This window comes from Tauraco erythrolophus, chromosome 11 (assembly GCF_009769465.1).
Source record: "Tauraco erythrolophus isolate bTauEry1 chromosome 11, bTauEry1.pri, whole genome shotgun sequence".
Lineage (NCBI taxonomy): Eukaryota > Metazoa > Chordata > Aves > Musophagiformes > Musophagidae > Tauraco > Tauraco erythrolophus.
The window spans coordinates 22,712,811-22,732,960 of record NC_141475.1 but is presented as its reverse complement, the minus strand read 5'-3'; the positions used below and the strand labels follow the sequence as shown (position 1 = coordinate 22,732,960).

The 20,150-nt window shown below is 38.7% G+C and overlaps 1 protein-coding gene across 1 annotated transcript in view; it reads left to right on the top strand.

Moving 5' to 3' along the window:
- NAALADL2 (N-acetylated alpha-linked acidic dipeptidase like 2) overlaps window positions 1-19,933 on the top strand; it is a 263,692-nt gene extending 243,759 nt beyond the window's left edge. The window contains exons 13-14 of the mRNA XM_086618639.1: window positions 3,151-3,346; window positions 19,735-19,933. Coding sequence (XP_086474765.1) covers window positions 3,151-3,346; window positions 19,735-19,933 — 395 coding nt within the window. The remainder of the gene's footprint in view (window positions 1-3,150; window positions 3,347-19,734) is intronic.
- The last annotated feature ends 217 nt before the right edge of the window (window positions 19,934-20,150 follow it).

Below are 20,150 nucleotides of genomic sequence, written 5' to 3'. Positions count from 1 at the left end.
TGCCCCCTTTAGGGTACTTTCTGCAAAGCTTTCCCATTCAGATTTTCCACTGCCAGGTCTGATCAACCAATTTTGCACAGCATGAGAAATCTTCCTAGTGAATAAACACCACACCATAACCAATTGTGAATGTGCAAAACCTGAAGCAATTTCTCCTCTCTTACATGCAAACACGTGTTCACATACATGGAGAGCGAGCGTCATGCCTCAAACTGCTGATTTGTCTGTGTTCCTTCTCCTGTGGGTATTCGTAGGCAAGTATGTTCCTACTAGAGGGCACAAACACAATTGCAAAACGTTAAATCTCCAGCAGTACTTTTCAGAAGAGCAATCAGTTTCACAGGAAAAGGCTATTGTATTCAGTGTCTGTAAAAATAAGTATCTATTTGGTGTAACCTACTTCTGAATAAAATCCAGTTACGTTTAGCAAGTGTAATGAAATTCAACAGTACAATTATCTGATCAAGAGTGTACGTACTCTCGAGTCGCTTCCTTGTACTTGCAGTTGTATTTATTTAGCAACTAAACAACTAGCTCCAATGATTCATCATGATTCACACTGGAGACAAAAGGACAAAGAATACGAAATGTAATAATGTGGCATTGTTTTCTGTTGAGTGAAGGAATACTTGCAGGATTTTTATATTTTCTCTGTAGAAGCATCACAAGATGTTTAAGACATCGTTAGTTAATGCATCCTTTTCTTTAAGAATCATTTGCCCTTCCACTCCCAGCTTCTCGACTCGAGAAAAGCACAAATCACAATTTCCTTTGGCAGTGAAACTTAGTGTGTTGTGGTAAAAACTACTGAAGCCCTTAAAGCTGAATCCTTAGTTCTCCTTAGTGGTAACGCTAGCCATGGACACTTCCAGGTTGTGTACTGGAGTGTTAAAAAAGGGCCTGGGATTAGTGTGTTTGATAGTGAGTGCTGGTTTAGGGCGTGATGCGAACGGTGCTTTTTACTCAGGACTGTACAGTAAAATGGAGTTGGTTCAGGGGCAAAGTGCGTGCTGTGGAGAAGAGGTGAGAGCATCTATAGGATTTTTATGTTTAAAAGGGTGGTCTGGTTGGCTTCGTTTCCAAATATAGAATGATTTATTTTCCCTTTATTTCACCTTCCCTATTGAAAAGGTATAGCTGGCATTTACAATTGATTACAGAATATTCAGCGTAAACATTACAAATGTTGTATGTTACTTGGAGTATGAAGTGCTTTGCTGAAGCCAAAGGAATCTAACAGGGTGAATTCCAAACTGACACAAGTCCCAGCGTAAGGTATGGGCAGTGCCTGGATTATATGCGTGGAAATCGCAAGTTGTTCAGCTGCACAGGATGTGTGCCTCAGACTTGAAAATTGAAGATACGGATATTTTGCAAAATATCCCAAATGTACCAAGTTTATATGCTTGGAGAATATTTTTCTGAGACATCAGCCTAATGTAATGAGACTTTCAATTACTCCAGACTCAAAGATACCAATCCTGTACATCAAGGTACTACAGTACCTGTTATCTATTCCAATTACGGAAAGGTGGATTAGTCAAGAGCCATTGACAAAGCAACCTTGTCCCAAACCAAGACAGACATAAACCATCTTCTCTCACTCCTGTTCTCACAGGGAGCTTCTGTTCATTGTTGAAATTAATCTTGATAGCTCAGGAAACCTGACAGTTTCTCTCACACCAGCATCTGTCTCTCCATGCGTTTTGGATCATCTCATGTTTTGCTAGATTGGAATGCTTTAGTCGGCTGAATGGCAGGAGTTCGTGGGGATCTATGGAGTCCGTTCCCTTTGCTGAGATGTATCCAATAGCAAATCTCTTTTTCCATACAAGAGGGAGGATGTGTTATATACAGGCATTTCGCTGAATTTCTTAGTCGTATCTGTTTGCTTTTCCATTCCTGTTATATGCTCACCTGTCAGACTCCATCCATAAACAGTGTGAGAAAGGGGTTGATGTTCTCCATTTACTATTTCTGATCTCTCCATGTATCTATTAGACAAGGAACTTCAGTGTTCATTTAGCTTGTGTCTTGAACCACTTTGTTGGATTAATCATCTCAGTCACTAAGACAGTGAACTCACTGAGATTTGTGCATTCAGTTAAAGGGGAGACAGCTTCCGAAGCTGAATGGTTTGTTTTGATTAAATCATCATTTAAAAGATCTAAGCATAGTTGATTTTCTTGTCTTTAAGAGGCAAAGTGAATCGTGGCCTTAAAGAATTTCTGCATCCTGGAGATGTTTTTGCTGACTCGTGTTACTTTTGACTTTAAATCAAGTTCAGACTGCTTTCTCTCTCCATGTGCTTGTAAAAATTAACACAGTCCATACATGCGCTAGAAAAGGAGGGCATGCTCTTCACCTGCACTGAGGTGGGAATGGGCTGCACGTTCACAGTACTCCAGTTCTCATATCACATTCCTCTTTCTGGGCCACGAACAGGGAAATAACAAAATTGTGGTGTACTCCAAAGTGCTGTGGGCTTTTATTATTTTTCTGTCTGTGTAGAATTACAAACAAGGTAAAAGTTAACACTCGAAGTTTAAAAAGTTTTGAAAATATTGACTGGATTAGAATATACATCTGGATGTCAATGAAAGCATCAGTTGTTTCATTGGCATATGATATAATGCAAGTGATTAAGAGGAACAATTTCACATCCCCTCTACAACTATTGTTAACCTTCAGGATTCTAAAATGATGAACAAAATTCAGTTAAATTCTGCATATTAGGATTTTCTATACAACAGTCATTATGGAACCCAAGCACAAGGTTTCAAACTTGAGAGCAGTCTCATCAAATGGCATTGGATAAATTCTATCTCAGAAGGAAATGTTATAGTTGCTGATTTATAACCGTTGCTTCCTGCATGCCTGTTTTTCCAATGGTAGGTTTGAAGCTGTACCCCAAAATCATTCCTCATGGCTTATTAGATCTTAAAACATCACAGCCCAAATTGATCTTCTTTGGAAAATAGATGAGAGCTTATGCACAATGATCTATGGCTTTCCTTGACCCATTACATAGTTCTCACAAGGGAATAGAGGCTCAGGTTTTAATTGGACTATTAATTTTGACTCGTAAGCAAGAGTAATAAGTGATGCTCTCTGAATCACTGGCGATTGTCTTGCCCTTACTGTTCCCAGGTGAAGCAGACATTCCTCAGTTGCTTGCAGTGGCATCACATCTGAGGGACACCGCAGAATTGTTCCAATCGGATGAGATGCGCCCAGCGAATGACCCCAAGGAGCGAGCTCCTATCAGAGTCAGGATGCTCAACGATGTGCTACAAAGCCTGGAGAAAAGCTTCCTGGTTCATCGAGCTCCTCCAGGACTTTACAGGTATGGCGTTCAACATGTTCTTTGTTTGAGCCTAAGTGGTGATGTCGCGTTGCTTGGTTTTCAAAACTGTCATGCACTTAAAAAAAAAATCTCAGTGAGTATCCAAGATTAAAGCTATTTTTTCCTACCTCATCCTTTCTGAAGAAAACATTATTTCATTACAGTACCAGAGGTCATTAGAATGCAGCACTGCAGGATTTCTGTCATGACATCAGTGCTAACAGGACGTACGGTGTGATGGCAACTTGGGCAGCATGACAGATACTCGTGTTAGACGGCACAGTAAGCTTTCCGAAGAAGAAAGTATTTTGAAGTCTAATACTGCTCGACAGGCCCCACCTATATTTTATTTAAAGCTTTTTACAGTTCATTGAAGATTCGGAATTGTACAAGATATTGTGTAGCATTATTTAACATATTTAATTATACAGCAGTGTTCTGAGGTGCATTTCAAGCAGTCAGAGGCAGTGCAGCAGAGCGAATGCAGCGCCTTAGTCAGTCACCACTCATAACATCCTGTCTCTGGTTAGAATTATTCTGCAATATGTATTCAGCTGCACTACCGGGGTTGATTTTAAGATGTCATAATCATTCCGTCTTTCACCTTCTAAGAATGAAGTCTACAGATCTGTATCTCTCACCATAGATTCTTCTACAAAAAAAACAAAACAAAACAAACCTTACAGCAATCAGTAGCTTAAAAAAAAGTTTGAAAAGCAAGAGTTAGGCAAGCCTGCCCTGAGTGGTGCCTGGCCCTCTGGCTCTTCAGGAGAAGCGGTAAGGTGTTGTGCCGTGTGCTGCAGTACAAACTCTCCAAAGCTCTGTGTTGCAGCCCATCAATGTGGTGTTTCGTAGCTGGACCTCAAGGGTGTGTTTGGATGCCCTGGGCTGTAGAGTGAGGGCATATGTGGGCAGTTTGACTTCACCAGGGCTGGTGGGATTATTTTGAAGGAAGGACTCTGTGGCTGGAGATAGCCAATGGCTTATCCATGCTGCCCGTTAGGAGGCTTCCCCAAGTAAAGCTGTTCCTAAAGCCGTACTCATGTTTTACTTTAGGGGAAATGGGTTGGCATACTCGAAATAAGAGAGCTCGGAAGTGAACCGATGTACGTACACGAGAGACAGACGGGCCGGGAAACAGAAATGGATGAGGCATCTGTGGTGTTTGGCAGTGTAAACGTACTTGCAACCAGAACTAACTAAAGTAACAAAGGAGTACTTCGTTGCAGTTGATGGGAAAAAATGTCCAATGTCTTGTGCAAGGGATTGTTTCAAGCGGGCACAAAACAGGCAGATGGTAGAGCAGACTTTAGGAGAAAAGCAGAAAGCTACAGCATCAGGAGGAGGAGATTCTTCCAAGCATTCGAAATGGCATAAAACAAATGCAGTCATCTTTTAGCACAAACAAAAGAAAAAAAAAGGTGGCTGTGGTGAACTCAGCAGTGTCAGGGAATAAAATCCCTGCAGCTATCATAAAGAACATACAATAGTGATACCTGGGAGGGACTAATTTCCTTCATTCCTCCTGTGACTGGATTTATAATATAAAAAAAATAAACTAAACTGCGATTAAATAAAGCCTAATGTTCTAAGTTGAGCACTGCCGTCTTTCTTGTCTGCACTGGTCTGGTGTTGCAAAGGAGCCATGAAACTACGTAATACAACGTAACGAGTCTGTGTTGCATTGCAAGAGCACATTGTTGAATCTGGCCCAGTTCTTTATTTGTAAAAATAAATCATACCAAAACTTAGGATTCCGGTAAGAGGGTTTTTGAGCTTTTCCGATATTTGCATTCTTGCAGTGCTTGCGGTGTTAAGTTTGTTATTCATCAAGACGTAATTGCTAGACATGCAGGTATAATGTGAATTAAATTTTTTGCCTTCCTCCTCTCAGCAGCACTTTGGCGCAGAGCACAGTATTCACGCTGGCAAAGAACATAGTGTGGAAGAGAAAATTTTGTTTCTCTCTTCCTGGTGTCATTGCATTTGATACACGATTTAACAGCAAACCATAAGGTTACTTCAGAGTTTGTGGGAAAACTTTGGATTCGAGTTGACGCTGAACTATTTTACCTAACGTCATCTGAGTCCATAACAGTAACGTGCACCTTGTGTATTGTCGCTTAGCTGCTTATTTAAAAAGAGCACGTTGTGTGTGCTGTGCCAGGGTGTGTAATCGTGGTGTAGATTTACCTTTAACGCAAACACCGTCGAGGACAGTGATAGATTTCTAATTTCCTTTCTAAGCATCTAACAATATGTCTGTATTTGGGTTATTTTTCACTTTTTAGGTTTGGAAGTCCTTCTATTAGTTGATGCAGTTATAGGAATCTATTTTGTGTTCTGCAGCTGTAATTGTATCACAGGAACAGTAGAAATACTTGAAAAACGTGATGTAATTTTTGCTTGTATAACTTTAAGCTTTTCTTTTGGTAATTTGGTAAAGAAAACAAAAAAATCAGTCTCACAGCCAGAACCTTGTATGCCATGTTTCATCCTAGTCGGAAGATTGATGTGCAAGTTACGAACCCCTGAAATAGTGGTTTATAATGGAAATGCTGGCAGCCCTTTAACTATAGCAGCACAAGCAGTGCAGCAATAAATACTGTGCTTCATCTGTAAACAGAAATTTAGGATGCAGTTTGCAGTCTTGACCTTCAGGCTCCAACTGTGTTTAGATCATTAAGATTCCATAAATACTGTAATTTACAGCCTTCTGAAGGAAGAATTTTTGTGCACAGCAAAGCACGTATTCTTCATGAAAAAATGATTGCTTCCTGTATCCCCATTTGGACTCATATTCTCAACCTCAATCAAAGTACTTGACAAATTTGCTGAAGTTCAGGCGTCTTTTTTAGGCTTGTGTTTGCCCTAATTCACAGCTCTCTGGATCTGTACTCTGTTTTCTTTTCTAGAACTTGAGTTAAAAAGAAAGGTGGATTTTTTCCTTTATTACGGGAGGTGGGTTGCAACCTACTTGTGTGTCCACTACAGGGGAACTAATACATCTTTTCTGTATCTTTTTTTTTTTGTATGGCTTGTACACTTTTTGCCATAGCTGTAGTCTCTTACTGTATATATGTACTTAAAAAAAATACATGCCTCATTCCAGTCAATGTCCTAAGACAATATTGGGGGCATAATTGGTGCAGTATTTGTCTGTAATGAGCAATACAATTATTCACAGTTACTAACTTTGAACTCAAATTACTTTAATTTTTGTTAATTATATTAGGATACCCTGACTAAATTTAAATAATGATGATTGACATTGGCAGGTTGTTCAATACAGTGTAAGCAAACACTGTACTTAAAGTGATTTTCCTTATTACCTGAACTTTGTGACATTGAACTGAAAATTTGACAATAGCATGTTTTCCCCATGATATTCTATTTCCAGCTGAGCTGGAAATGTACAAGTACAGCTTTCATCAGGATATTTTAGTCTTATCCAGAAATTTAGGCAGAATAAAAAATAAAGGGTTTAGAAATGTTACCCTGTTTCGCAAAGGTTACGCTGGGGCTTGATTTGGAGTTAGGACAAAATCTCTGAGTTTTATTGTACCTGAAGAATTTCTGTAATTCCCAATGGTAACCCCGGGTAGGCTTCTATTTCCAAAATAAATATTTAGGAACAAAATAGGATAGCTATTGGTATTTTTCACCTATCTACCTTTGCTTATCATAGTATTGATTATTTTGTGATTTATATTTTGTCATTACTTTAATGGAATAATTGGTAGAAATTTGTGTATGTTTGGTTTTTTTTATCTGGCAATTTCTTACTTTCCTCTCTTACAATGTATAATTGTTTTGAACGTTTCTGTATATTTTCTGATGATCATATTTTGCTACTAGTACTAACAACCATAAATTACATTGCAGTGGCACGTGTGAAGCCAAGGTAAGAACAGAGGTTCCATTACTTTGGGCAATGTGCATAGACAGGAAAAAAAAAAATAAAAAAGAATGATGTCAAGCATATTGTCCTCTCTCTGAGGTGGTCAGCCTCGGCAGAGTTAGATAAACGCTGATAGTTAGTAAGAAAACCCCAAATTCTTACTCTCATCAGCATTCAGTAAAGCATGTGTAGTTGCCTGCTGGGGACAGGAGAAGATGCTTTATCTCCGTATTCTAAACAAAGGGTGTTTCAGCCATAAATAAACATGGATCGAAGCAAAGACCTGGGGCACTTTCCCTACAGAGAAAGCAGCTTGTCTAATAAGGTCAAGGAAGTACTTGCTGACACGTGTTCTGACACTGATTAACCAAATTTCTACAAGGCTTCTGAGAAAGAACAAAATTAATTTTTGTAAATTAATGTTTGTGGGTTAGGTAATCAGGCAAATGCGTCCATGCTGAGCGCTGTCTTCTCTTTTTATCTTTTCCTGAACATCTTTGTTGTTTGTGCATCAGCTAATCCAAAACCTCTTAGACGCTACAAGTCTACTGTCATGCTTTTGCCTGCTTTTCCCTTTGCGAAAATATCTCCCAAAACACTGACACCGACAATATCATGGATAACAAGAGAGCGTGTATCTTCCTGGTGTTTATAAATATTGAGCTCAAATCTTGTTTGCCTAGAATGCATAAGACCATTCCTCCTATTCCTTCTGTATTTTATTATATTCCTCGTGTTTGCTGATCACCGCAGCTTCTGACAACCTATCAGCCAGTGTGTCTGTCAAGTCTGTGTGGGGACTCCTCAGGTATTCACACATGGAGCTTGTCTCTTTCTGCTGGAAGGTGTAGCACTTCAGTGGCGTCGGAGCAATGAGGAAGAATATTGCAAAGAAATGCCATAATCAAGAAGACTTCCGAGAGGTTGTGGGTTTTTTTTACAGGACACTCAGTGCAGTGAGATGTCCTCTTTTAAAAATGTAAATCAAAATGCTTGATTTCTTCAGGTCCATGTCTAATCTTCATATTCGATGGATGCTTTTGATACTAGATGGATCCAGTAGTAAGGCTGCAGGGTTTTCTAGAATACCCTGTGATGCTCTCACCAAGATTTCCAAATCTAAAAGAGTCACTAAAACCAAAGTTTGTGTCTTTGGTCTTCAAAAGTCAAAAAAGGCACACAATCTCTGTGCTATCATTTCCGCTTCAGTTAGGTGTTTTTTATTCTTAATAGACCATTGCTTAAGGGTCAGTTATGTCTTGACTGGCAGTTCTTTTAACAATTTTATAAAACTTGTATAAAATCTTTCATTTAAGAGTTTCATCTCAACTTACCAAGTTCATCCTGCCCATTAAGGCTGTGTGCGTCTGTCACCACTATTTGTAGGATTGTTGCAAGGGCCATTGTGCTATGTCTTCTAGGTGTAGTTGAGTGAATTGAATAATAAGTAGGTAAAAAGTAAGGATTTCGAAAACAGTCTGTGTTTACAAGAAGGACCTCCAGCAGTTTTTATTGCTCGTTTCTGCGGGTTAAACTTCTTCCTTTTGCCTTTTTTTATCATGGATACTCAGGTGTGACATTAACACTTCTTTGGGCTAAAAGATTAGAGCAAATCAGTACCTTATGCTGGATAAAGTGCTCGCTATAAGCAATGATAGATTGCCGTCCCTGAGTTTGCCATAATGAACTGAAAGAACATTCAAAAGATGCTTTTAGCACCACACAAATGGTAAATTGCGTCGCTGCTAATCTCACGCCACTCACATAATTGTTGTTCACCAGAACAAACGTTTTCCTTTCAGACTGAGATTTGTCATATACATTCCTGACATATGTACAGAGTCTATGTATTTATTTCTGGTTTGCTGATAAACTGCAGAATATTCTCAGGTGTCGAAATTCACATGCCTTAAGACTCTAGTTTCTAGAGATATGTTTAGTGGGAAAATTAAAGTCCTTATTAAATCTCCGTGTGTAAACAACCTGCTCATTGGATTTACAGAGGACGGTCATTAAAGATGCAAATATCTTGCTAATCTTAAACAATGACGTAGGTAAACATGTAGTGCAATGTCATCTGGAAAAAAAAAACAACTAACCAAGAATTTCTACAGAAGACAGTAATTCTGTCTTATTGTATAGACTCTGTGCAGATTAGTTTTTTCATTTTGAACTCTTCATTTGTGACTGGAAGTAGAAAATATTCCTTTATACTTGTTGTAATATTTGAGACATTTTTGAGTGACCTGAACTAGACACGTGGAATTTATTTTTTTTTCTGCCTTGGATTATGTGGAACAGAGAGTGATTTGATGTGGTGTCGATGATTCTTACGGTGGGAAATAGTGCAGCAATTCACGTTGCACTGGCAGTAGTAGATAATGTTCTGTCTCATATTATCTGCCGTGTGCAATTTGTAAATACAATATTAGAATGATGTTGGGGGAGAAGGAGAGAATTGTGTGCTGCTTTTAGAACAGCACACCTCCGGTTTTGCCATTCAGTCAGAATAAATGAATTTTCATCTCACTGCACAGCAGTGATTTTCCATCTGACTTTTCACCCTAACATCTTCTATCTTTCAAAATTTGCATCTCTTCTTCTTCTATAATTGTTCCACATCTTATAAATGGAGCTGTGATTAGTGGCATTACTTGTTTCGCTTCCTAATCCTTCACTAGTGTTTCCTGGCTCTGCGGTTCTTGTTCACCTCCCTTCTCTCTGATACACATTGGTCCAAATTTATTTTTTTACACCTAAAATGCCTTCTCACTTTCTTCTACCTTCTTCCTTCCAAGTCTGCAGTGTTTACACCAGTGTAAGTTAGAGATGTTGAACTCAAATATTCAGGACAGAAGGAGCGACAGTTTCGGTAAGACTTGCTTCCTTGTAGTTCACTTCATGAACTGATAATGGCAAAAAAAACCCAATTAAATACTCTGAAGATGGTTTTAGGTTCTTCTCCAGAATGTGGGGAGGCAAAAAGAAGTTTCATGACATAGGTGAACAGTGGCAGCTCAGAAGATCTGAGATGCTGTGCAGTGCTTGGTAAATCTTAACATTTAAATGGAAGGTGATTTTCCTCCCAGTCATTGGTAGCAGGGGTTGAACGAAAGGATCATCTTCTTGGTTTAAATTCTTCTCTAAATAAATGTCGTGTGCCTGGTGACCAAGATTTATAAAAGTGGTGACCATCATCAGTCTGTATCTAAAGTTTTTACAGCATAGTCAAAAGTGGTTTTTATCATAAAACTGAATAGACTGAGCCATCTCTGCAAGTCACCCTTGATTAGAAATAATTTACAAGAAGCTAATTGCAATTCTTAACTACCAGGTTATTTTTTCTAATCCTAAAACCAGAGACAAACCACTTAGTTAATGCCATGACAAGCAATGATGTGAATTTAACTAGACTGGTACAAACGAAGAAACATTTCCAATTGAATCCTGAACGCTAAATTCTAAGAGCACTAATGTAGCTATCGCTATCTTTAAAAAATGCAACAACATGTTTGGCACACCAATTTCAATTTAAAATCAGAACTTGAGTTAAATTCATACATCCAAGTCACTAACAGAATCTGGAGTAACGACCTTGATATAAGGTGGATTGAAAGTATTTTATTCACTGTACTCCTTTCAAATGTTGTACCCAGCTGTTACATGGGGTATAGCACGGGTGGGAGTACAAAAGGAACTTACTTGTGTCTGGAGCAGCTACCAGAAGCCAGACGTAATTAAGGTCACTTGCTATTCACTCAGATGGTGCAGATACTCAAAGTGGGATTTGAGGGGCTGGGAGGAAGATACAGTCATGAATCTGCTCATTCAGTGGATCAGCGTAACGTAGCACTGCAATGAAGCTCTGACTGCATAGCACAAGAAGCTTTCCCCAGGAGACCTTTTGCCACCAGTGCAGCTCCCCAGAACAGCTATAGTTAATTCGTGGCAGACCTGTAGGAACAATATTCTAGCAGCATGAGCGTTCTCTGTGCACTGGGCAACTTTGGGAAGGGTTCTGACCCAGTTTTTCCAGCCTCTCTGGGGGTGACAGAACAGCGCTGTGGTTATTCATTCTCTAGGCCAGATAGATAGAATTTAATCCGCGGGGATATTGACTCTTCAATGTCCATCCGTGTGTGGAGCAGCACATTTATCCTAGCATACATCAGTAGCAATTACTAGTTTGATAACGCTCCTACAAATTCCTGCTATGGTTATTATTTTTGTCATGACTGATAATCATGCTGAATTATGCTCTTTCTTAACACTGAGAAGATGCAATAAAGTGAGTGCAACTCAAAACACCCGGTCCATCTGAGCAGCAATTCACATGGTTTTTCCTTTGGAATCACCGGTACATGTAATGACCATGAAGTAATGACTGTATTTGTGGTCTTGCAAATTTTTACTATTTAAAGAGCATTTGCTGCATAAATACTACCAAATTAGCCATCTGCAGAGATGTAATTATGGTTGACTTTAAAGCTTATTTAAACAGTGAACACGAAAATCTTTTCGTTACACCTGCAAAAACAGAAAACCACTGTAATTAGGAATTGTGTCATTGCTGGAAACCAGCTTTCTCGCTTCCCTGATATGGATGGTAAACCTGGGTGTACATACATTAATTTATTTTTCCTGTATGTGCTTCTCATAAATTTTCTTCCGTCCTTTTAATTAGCTTGATTTGCACTCTTACAGAGTTCTCTCTGTAGTATGCATCAGACCCATTATGGTTTTGATTCAGTAAATATTATGATGTATGTTGTAATTTAACACAGCATTGGTGGCCCTTAAGAGAGGACTTCATCCAGGACACACAATTCCTCATGCTTTCCATGAATGTGCACGGTCTTGACCTTGTGAAGAACCTGGGGGTTTTGTATGATGACATTTATTTGAACACATGGCCTTATTAGGTGTTTTCGCCCGTTTTGCAGGGGTTGTTCTGCTGACTGTAAAAAATCCTTTCGGAGGACTATTTGGTGAGCTCAGTGCTGAGTCTTCTGATGAGGATACAGTGTATGTTCAGTTTCTCTTGCTGGCAGATATCACTCAGGTCAGTGCTTATGGTGCCAAATACACCAAGAATAGCTAGTTACAGATAAAAGTTGCCTATTGTCTCAAAAAGTTATATAAAGTATTAGATTTTGAATTTATTAAATATGGCAGAAACTATTTTATACATTATTTCATTTTTCTTATAGGGTCGATAACGTTTTTTTAGATCCAAGAAATAAATGGTTCTCCATTTTTGGTCATGACAGATAAAAACCACTCATGTATGTTTGAAATATTAGACAAGAACATTTCTCAAATATAGTACGAAAATAAGTGGAATTCATTGGGAAAAATAGTTAATATGTAATACTCCCCCCCACTGACGTATTACCCAGGCAACAGGGCTTAGAAATTTGGTGGTGAGGTCATTCACAGGAAAATTACCTTAACTGGGATAAAAAAAAGGTGTTAATTTTGTGTGTATGCATGCCACTGAAGGCAATAAAAATATAACTTTGGGCATTTCTTTAAAGAACATATTGTGACATAATTAATGTTTTATCCATAGTTAACTGTTATGATAATGACCTTTCTGATTTTGGCTATGATGATAATGTCTCACATCTTATGGTGATAAACATGATAAACGAGGCAGGATCAGAACTGGAGGTCAAGGTCAAGCCGATTTACCGCATCAAACCCTGGCCACTGCTTGCTGCTCTGTTTAGAAATGGTATTCCTCCTTAGGAATCAGATGTTTTACATGCTTTCTAAATACAAATCCCTACGAAGCCTTCAGAACATCAGCTGTGAGCCATTTGGAAATAATTTTATTAATTCACTTCCCTTGAGTCCTTCAAAATAGTAGCACATCTGCTTTGAATTTGAAAATTTCAGTCCGATACATCATTAAAAGAAAAATAGTTTCCTCCAAATCATTCAGCATAAGCATGTTTCTTTCATTTGAAAAGCACGTGCAGCATAAGTCAATTAAGAACAACGTGCCTACATTTGTCACCAACAGCTACGTTACTTGAAATTTAACAAAGTATATTTCATACCAGTTGCTGCCAGCAAATAATGTTTTGAAGTAGTTATATTAATTTCGTTTAATGCATCATCACTCTCAAGTATAGATGCAAGTGCTTGTTCTAAGAAATTACTGAAAAAATAGTGAAGGATTTTCAAGGAATTTTTTACATTTCTGTGGAGTATATATCATTCTCTCATCATTGGCATATAGGGTTTGAGAGCTCTGCCAGTCTGATAGTGTGTTTTGTGGCTTCTTCAGGAAATTCTGGATAAAGTCCCTTAATTAATTTTTGCAAAACCCTGGAGAAAATCATGCCTAATTAATTAGAATACTGCTCTTTAGCAGTGATAAATAATCGCTTGCAACTTCTGAAGAACAAATGCATCCTAGTTTTCCTTTTCTTTCCGCTTCTGTTCTCTGAAGTTATTCTGTACTGTCGAAGCTGTAGAATTGATTCTTCTTACCTACTGATCTTGTCTACTCCAAAGTAAGAAAGAAATAAGTTTCCTAAGCTCAGCAAATTTTCAACAGGGGAAAAATTGTGAATGCAAGGTAATGCTGGTGTTCAGCACTTGCAAACAGGTATTTTACTGAAGCCCGATTTTACTGAAACTCAGTCTTTGAACTAGTCAGACTTCTTAGCTCCGTTATTCTTACTTGAGGCTGTTCAGAACAGCAGTCCTCTTATGATTTGCAACTTGCACCAAGCTTCCAGCTTCCATTTGTTCATGGTTATTTTATATTATACTAGAAGCTGGTTTGGTATCATAAGCCACAAAAATATAAAAAAATACAGGAAGAAATGAAGTAATGGCTGTTTATTTAATGAAAGCAAAAAGATTTAGCTACGGGTTGTCAAGGATACAGTATCCCATTTGAAATCTTTTCCAAGCCATCACAAAGCAAGTCTAGCCAGGAAGTAGTCTATGATTTATGAGAAAAGCATTGTACCTTAAAAAAATACTGTAATCAAAAATAACCGTAGGGAAATAAAAGATAATATGTCTTGTAATCAGCTATCATTCCAGTTTGGCTTCTCTTTTTCCTTTGTTTGTTTGACAGGCAATAAAGCCAAACCAAGCCTCAAGACACTTCACAGAGGTGCCAAAATCAGAATTTTTTTTTTTAACAAGCCCTGTTCTAAATTGGCCTCTCAGAAATGAATTCAGACTCGGAATAATTACCTCCTTGTAGTCTGTTGTACCAACAGGATTTTGTTAAATGCAGACTTGCCGTAACCTCCGTTTGCCATAGTTGACTCAGTCAGGAGGTGTCCTAACTCCTGTCTCTTATGCAAGATTAATTTGTCTCTGGCAGGGACAGAATCTGTCCGGTTTACCACTGTCACATAACAATGCCTTTGAACTGCCTTTCAGCTGGTTAGACTTTATTTAGGTTTAATGTCTAGATTACCTGTAGCTTATCAGCTGCTGATACCATGCAAATACCTGTCTTTTCTGGCAGACTTTCACCTTCGAGTGTACATGATTTAAAGGCATCATGTTCTGTAATACATACTGGTAGAACAATTTGCAGTCCTATAAATGAGAGCAATAATTGAAGGCTCTTAAAAAAGGGCAGGATGTGTAGCAAACAAAAGTTAGGAACCACACATGACAAATAAAGGATCCTTAAATATGACATGCTGAATTTGTGAGGACTTTGGACAGTGAAGGAATAGAGTGACATTTACAGGTAAGATGCCCTAAAAGGTTGGCTGCCATATCCCCTGGTCACGAGTGTTGTTTGATCATATGGCCCCAGAGCCAACGACTTCCACTGTTCGATCCAGCAAGAAATGAGCATTGTAGAAATCCAGTTCCTCTGGATCAGCTATAATGACATGTAATGACCATTCACCACTGCATAAATTTTGTCCAGTTATAAGTTAGTCTTACATGGCTAGCAGCACTAATTTTATAATTATAAACCTGCCACGAGAGTGCTGCAAAATAAAGAAGGTAAGATAAAATAACTGTATGTGGGTGTCAAAAAAGTTTAAAAAACAAAAAGAGAGGAAAGGAGAAGCACTGTTGCAGATCAAAAAAATAAGGGACCCAGAGGAAGAAGGGAAGCTTTCTGTACCTTCACCATAAAATTTTCTGGGGTACAAACTAGTGTAAATAAACTAGTATAAATCAGCTCCTGCAGTTTCCAGGGAAGAGAATTTGTAATATTTTTATGTCCTACGATAAATAAACACCCTGTGGAACTGGAAGTCCTAACATGGAAATACTATTCTTAGAATGCATTTATTTATTTGCCAAGTTAATAACATGTTATGTTTCACAAACATGAATGAAAACAAAGTGCATTCAAAACTGAACATTATCAAGAGTAAAAGAAGTGCAGAGAATCCCTGTTCTGTTGAGCTTTTTTTTCTTGGAGAGTACAAGAAGAAGTAATTCAGGGATTCATGAAATTGAATTTGTGAGGATGCTGCAGCAGCTCTAGTCACAGCGCACACTGCTATAACTGAAATAGAGGCTGCCCATAGCATTTATCTGTAAACAATTCTAATGTGACTCCTCAGAGAAAACCTGCATTCATTTTATGTGGGACTGCGTACTTGCCGTCGTGTCCTAATGATTTAATAATTACTTTTCAAAATCTCCAGCGTAAGCTCTTAGATAGGAGGCTGTTAGTAAGTACCTGAATAATTCAGCTTGTGTTGTACATTACCTACACACCAACTTTTCTTGTAAGCTAAAAAAACTTTTTTCATGAGAAGAATGATGCAGTAATCTAGTTTTATCTTGTACTGTCCGGTTGTTCTAATGTAATCTCCAAAATAGCTTGAAGTTGTGCTAAGTGTAATATATTTTTAGTGTGATCTGTCGTAAGAATTTATCAAATTCATTTTGGCCTGGTGGGGGTGACATTACATCCCTGTTTGTGGTAGCGTAAACCAGCATTTAACTCTAGTGGCATTATTTCGATCAATAATGCTTCTGTTCCTTGGCCTGCAAAGGGCTCATCGAAGTTATGGAAGAGATTTTTTAGAAAATCCATTTTCATAGTGTCTTTGCTTTCTAAAGCCAATTCGTTTGTTTGGAGCCATTTTACCTCTTTCAGTGGGACTGCCTGGAGTTATTAATTAGGTTTGCTCCTTCAGTGTGACACTTTTCAGGCCACTGTGATGTGTCGTTGAAACAAGCCCCTTGAGATGAATGATGCGTGTTGTAATGTCATTAGTGTCATCGAAAATGTATCACGCTTTTCTGTTTAGGAGTCTCTTTCTGCTTTGTGTGGGTCAGGCTGACTGTGCTAATTATATTTATAAGATCAAAATAGTTAAAGATGAAGGTAAATACTTAAGCAATTAGGCCAGAGGCTGCAGTTGTTGTTTTAGAGGTGCAGGCTACAAACCCAATTTGTATTAAGGAATGTTTAAGTAATTGAATTTCACAGTATAAATTAAAGTCTCTTGGTATCATTCTGAATGTCGTGGTCACATAGTGATATCTCGTGCCAATGAAATGGCTGGGGTTTATTTTTCAGTCCATGTGTAATCCTTAATGAAAACACTTTTCTGACTTGTAAACGCGTGGAAGTAATAAACTGGACTAGCTGTTTTTTTCATTTGATGAAGCTTGGACAGAGATAAGAAGTAAAATTGTATCAATTGACTCTCATGAGCATGCATAAAGAGAGAAATCATTTTGTGCAACAAAGAGGTGGCGTGGCTTGCCAAGCAAAGATAAGTAATTGGAAAATACAAGCTCCTGGAGGGAATTCTAGCAGAAAATCTGAAAAAAAAGAGGTGCCGTATAATGTTACTGGTATTATTTGCATATATAAAAATAAAAGATTCTGTCCTACTGTGCAATCAACTATGCCAAAGTCATATCGCTATTGCAAAAGTTAAGATAATCTTTTAAATTATGACAGCAGACTGCTTCATCTCTTTGATTCATCAAACCAGTAAGCTTTTCTAATCAGGCACCGGTTTGTCCTATAGTCAGGTGGGATGGGCTATGAATACTTGTCTTTTACAGTGGATCACCTGCCTGTGGATTTACTGTGGAATCACTTGTGATCACAAAATCACAGCAGTAGAGTTAAACTGTAATAACATCCTTGTATGTCAAGGTAAACCATCTTTTTAGCCTTGTTTAGAGCACGTTTGAGGATGGGACAGGAGGAGGTCTGTTCCTATTCACCACAAACACTTTCTCAGCAGTTGCCAAATGTTCCAGTCTTCAGGTCATCCTGTCTTTAGCATCTGATTTCTAACGGTCTAAGTTAGTGTTGCTCTGCTCATGGTTATTCTTACAACATTTTTATTAGTTGACATTACCCCCAGTAAAGGAACAGAGGGATCCTAGTATAGATCAAGATGCCAGTGTTGTAGGCATTCAGAGTGGAATTCTAGCTCAGTCAAACTCTCCCAGCCACCAACCACCAGGTAGGACTGTCACATGCCTCCTGAGAGCAGGAAGTGATGTGATTATCTCTAGCATTGCCTCTGCTGTCCTTGCACTTTGTGGGGTTGTGATCAGGCTTCTATCTCCCTGTGAACTATGGGAACTATAGAGGAGAGTTCTTCAAAAGCCTGGTTCTGCTCCCACTGTTCTCAGCAGGAGTCCCTGAATTGATTTCAGAAGGAGCAAAGTCGACCCCTGCTTTGAAAACTACAGTATTACCCATAGCACAGCCTATCCTTAAAAACCAACCAACCGACCAAGAGTTTATCTGGTTCTCAGCAGAGTTTTTGTTTACTACATCACAGAGACTCTTCAGGGACAGTCCATAATATAACTTTAGTCACCTTGGAGTGTCACCTGCATCATAGTCTCAAGGAACAGCAGCATCAGCTCAGAAGCGAAGCAGCAGGCAGTTGTCCTCCTGTGGCTGCTGCCAAGCAAGCTGAAGAAGTTATTGCCACATCTGCTTGTTACTGTCCTCTTGCTGGAGGTTTCTGTCCCCACTGAACTGTACCTTCAAGTGCTCCTGACCTGTTTCAGTCTAAACGATCTAGGTCAGTGATGACCGACTGTTTACACTGTATAAGCTGTCCTTCTACTGCAGTGTTGAATTCAAACTGCTTCCCTCCTCTGATTGCGTTGCAGAACTCGTGAAAAGGCTGGATGTGTTGCTGTCAGGGGACAAACAGCTTACCGTTCCTACTGCAGGTTGCTGGGGTTGGATGTGTACCCAATGTAGGAGGGTAAAACCGTAAAGACTGAACAATTGTGTTACGAGGATAGGAGTTATTTCAGATCTTTGAAAAACATTGCCCCTCATTCAAAGCATTTTTTCAAACGGGAAAACATGGCAGAAGATTGTAGATGTTCTATGGTGTCATTTTTTGGGCCACTTCGTTCCCATTCCCCTTTGCAGACTGGCAGTTAGATGACTCATAAAATAATCATAAGATACATGTTTGCGGTCATCTGCCTTGTAGGTACTCGGCAGTTTTATTACCAATTTGGAGTTGCCATTGGGCCCGTTCTGTCATGCAATTAGGTTACTAACAGAATATCTCTGTTGTCCTGCTTTCTTGCTGGTTTCATTCTGTGGAACAACTCCCGTGAACACCTGCCTTGTGTTTAAGGATAGGGTCCTGCACCAAACCATGTGTAGCTTTCCTGTTTCGAATTTCACTCACTTCTGTTGAAAGTCAAAGGGGCTCCTGGGTGGAGATTTATGATATTTACATGCTTTCTAATTAGGATAATGATTACACCTGCTTTTAGGTAACGTTTATAGCCTACTTCAGAGAGTCTCATTGAAATCACTGACTAGCTTTGAATTCTGAGCCTTCAACACCTCGTACAGGAATCAGGCATTACCTTTTCATGTGTTTTTATATGAGCCATTAAAGTCTTGCAGATGTTATAGGAAAACATAGATTTTGTTTCATAAAGGTTTAGCTGTACATTCAGTTTATATCCTTCCTCAGGTATGTGACATTAAAGATGGGTTGCTCTTGTTCTGATGCCACAAAGGATTATTGATGGAATACAGGCTCTGCTGAGGGCAATGAGAGTTTTACCATAGACTTCAGTACAGCTAGAATTTCACCTCTGAAGTGTGAAATAAATAACAGGAGCAGATAGGAGAAAAAACAACCGTGCCTAGGGTCCACAGTTATAATGAAACTTCTTTTAGAGGGGAATAAATGAAATCCAGCTGATACTTCATGAGAGATGTGATAGGTCCAGGCTCATGATTTTGAATAAAATTTTGAGCAGTCAAAGAAGAATGTGAGGTTTCTCTGGTGGATTTAGTGAATGTTTCAATGTATGTATGCCTGGATCAATGAACAGATGCAGTTTACAAAGCCATAATAAATATGCAGTTCTCTTTCAGTTTGCCATGGGTCAGCTTTACTGTGCATAATATGTATCATCTGTGAAGTGTGGCTGGTACTTGCAGGGTTTCTTGATGATTTCCGATGAATTGTTTTGAGTAAAAAGTTTACCTTTCTCCATTATTCTCTTTTAGGAATATTCTTTACAGACTAGATGAAAGGACAAGCCAGTTTTCAGTATTGCTAGAGGCACTGGAGCGCTGCAAACTACATCAGTCAAATGAGACCATTCAAGCAGCCTTGTCAGAGGTGCTGAACAGCATCAATTCAGCTCAGGTTTACTTCAAAGCAGGACTCGGTGTGTTTGAGACTACCTTAGCTGGAAAGAAATGAGAAGATTCTCTGCATTCTAAGACGTTTGTTTACAACTTGCCAAACAAAAGTTCAACTTGGACCAGAATTTCTCTGAGGATGAAACCTCTCTCAACTTTTCTTTCAGTTGGCGCTTAAAGGTACTGCAATGCGCGTTTTTATAAATATAAAACAGTCTTTTGCACTGTTCACAGTATATCTCAAATGTCTGTTTCTGAATGTATAAAACATAATGAGA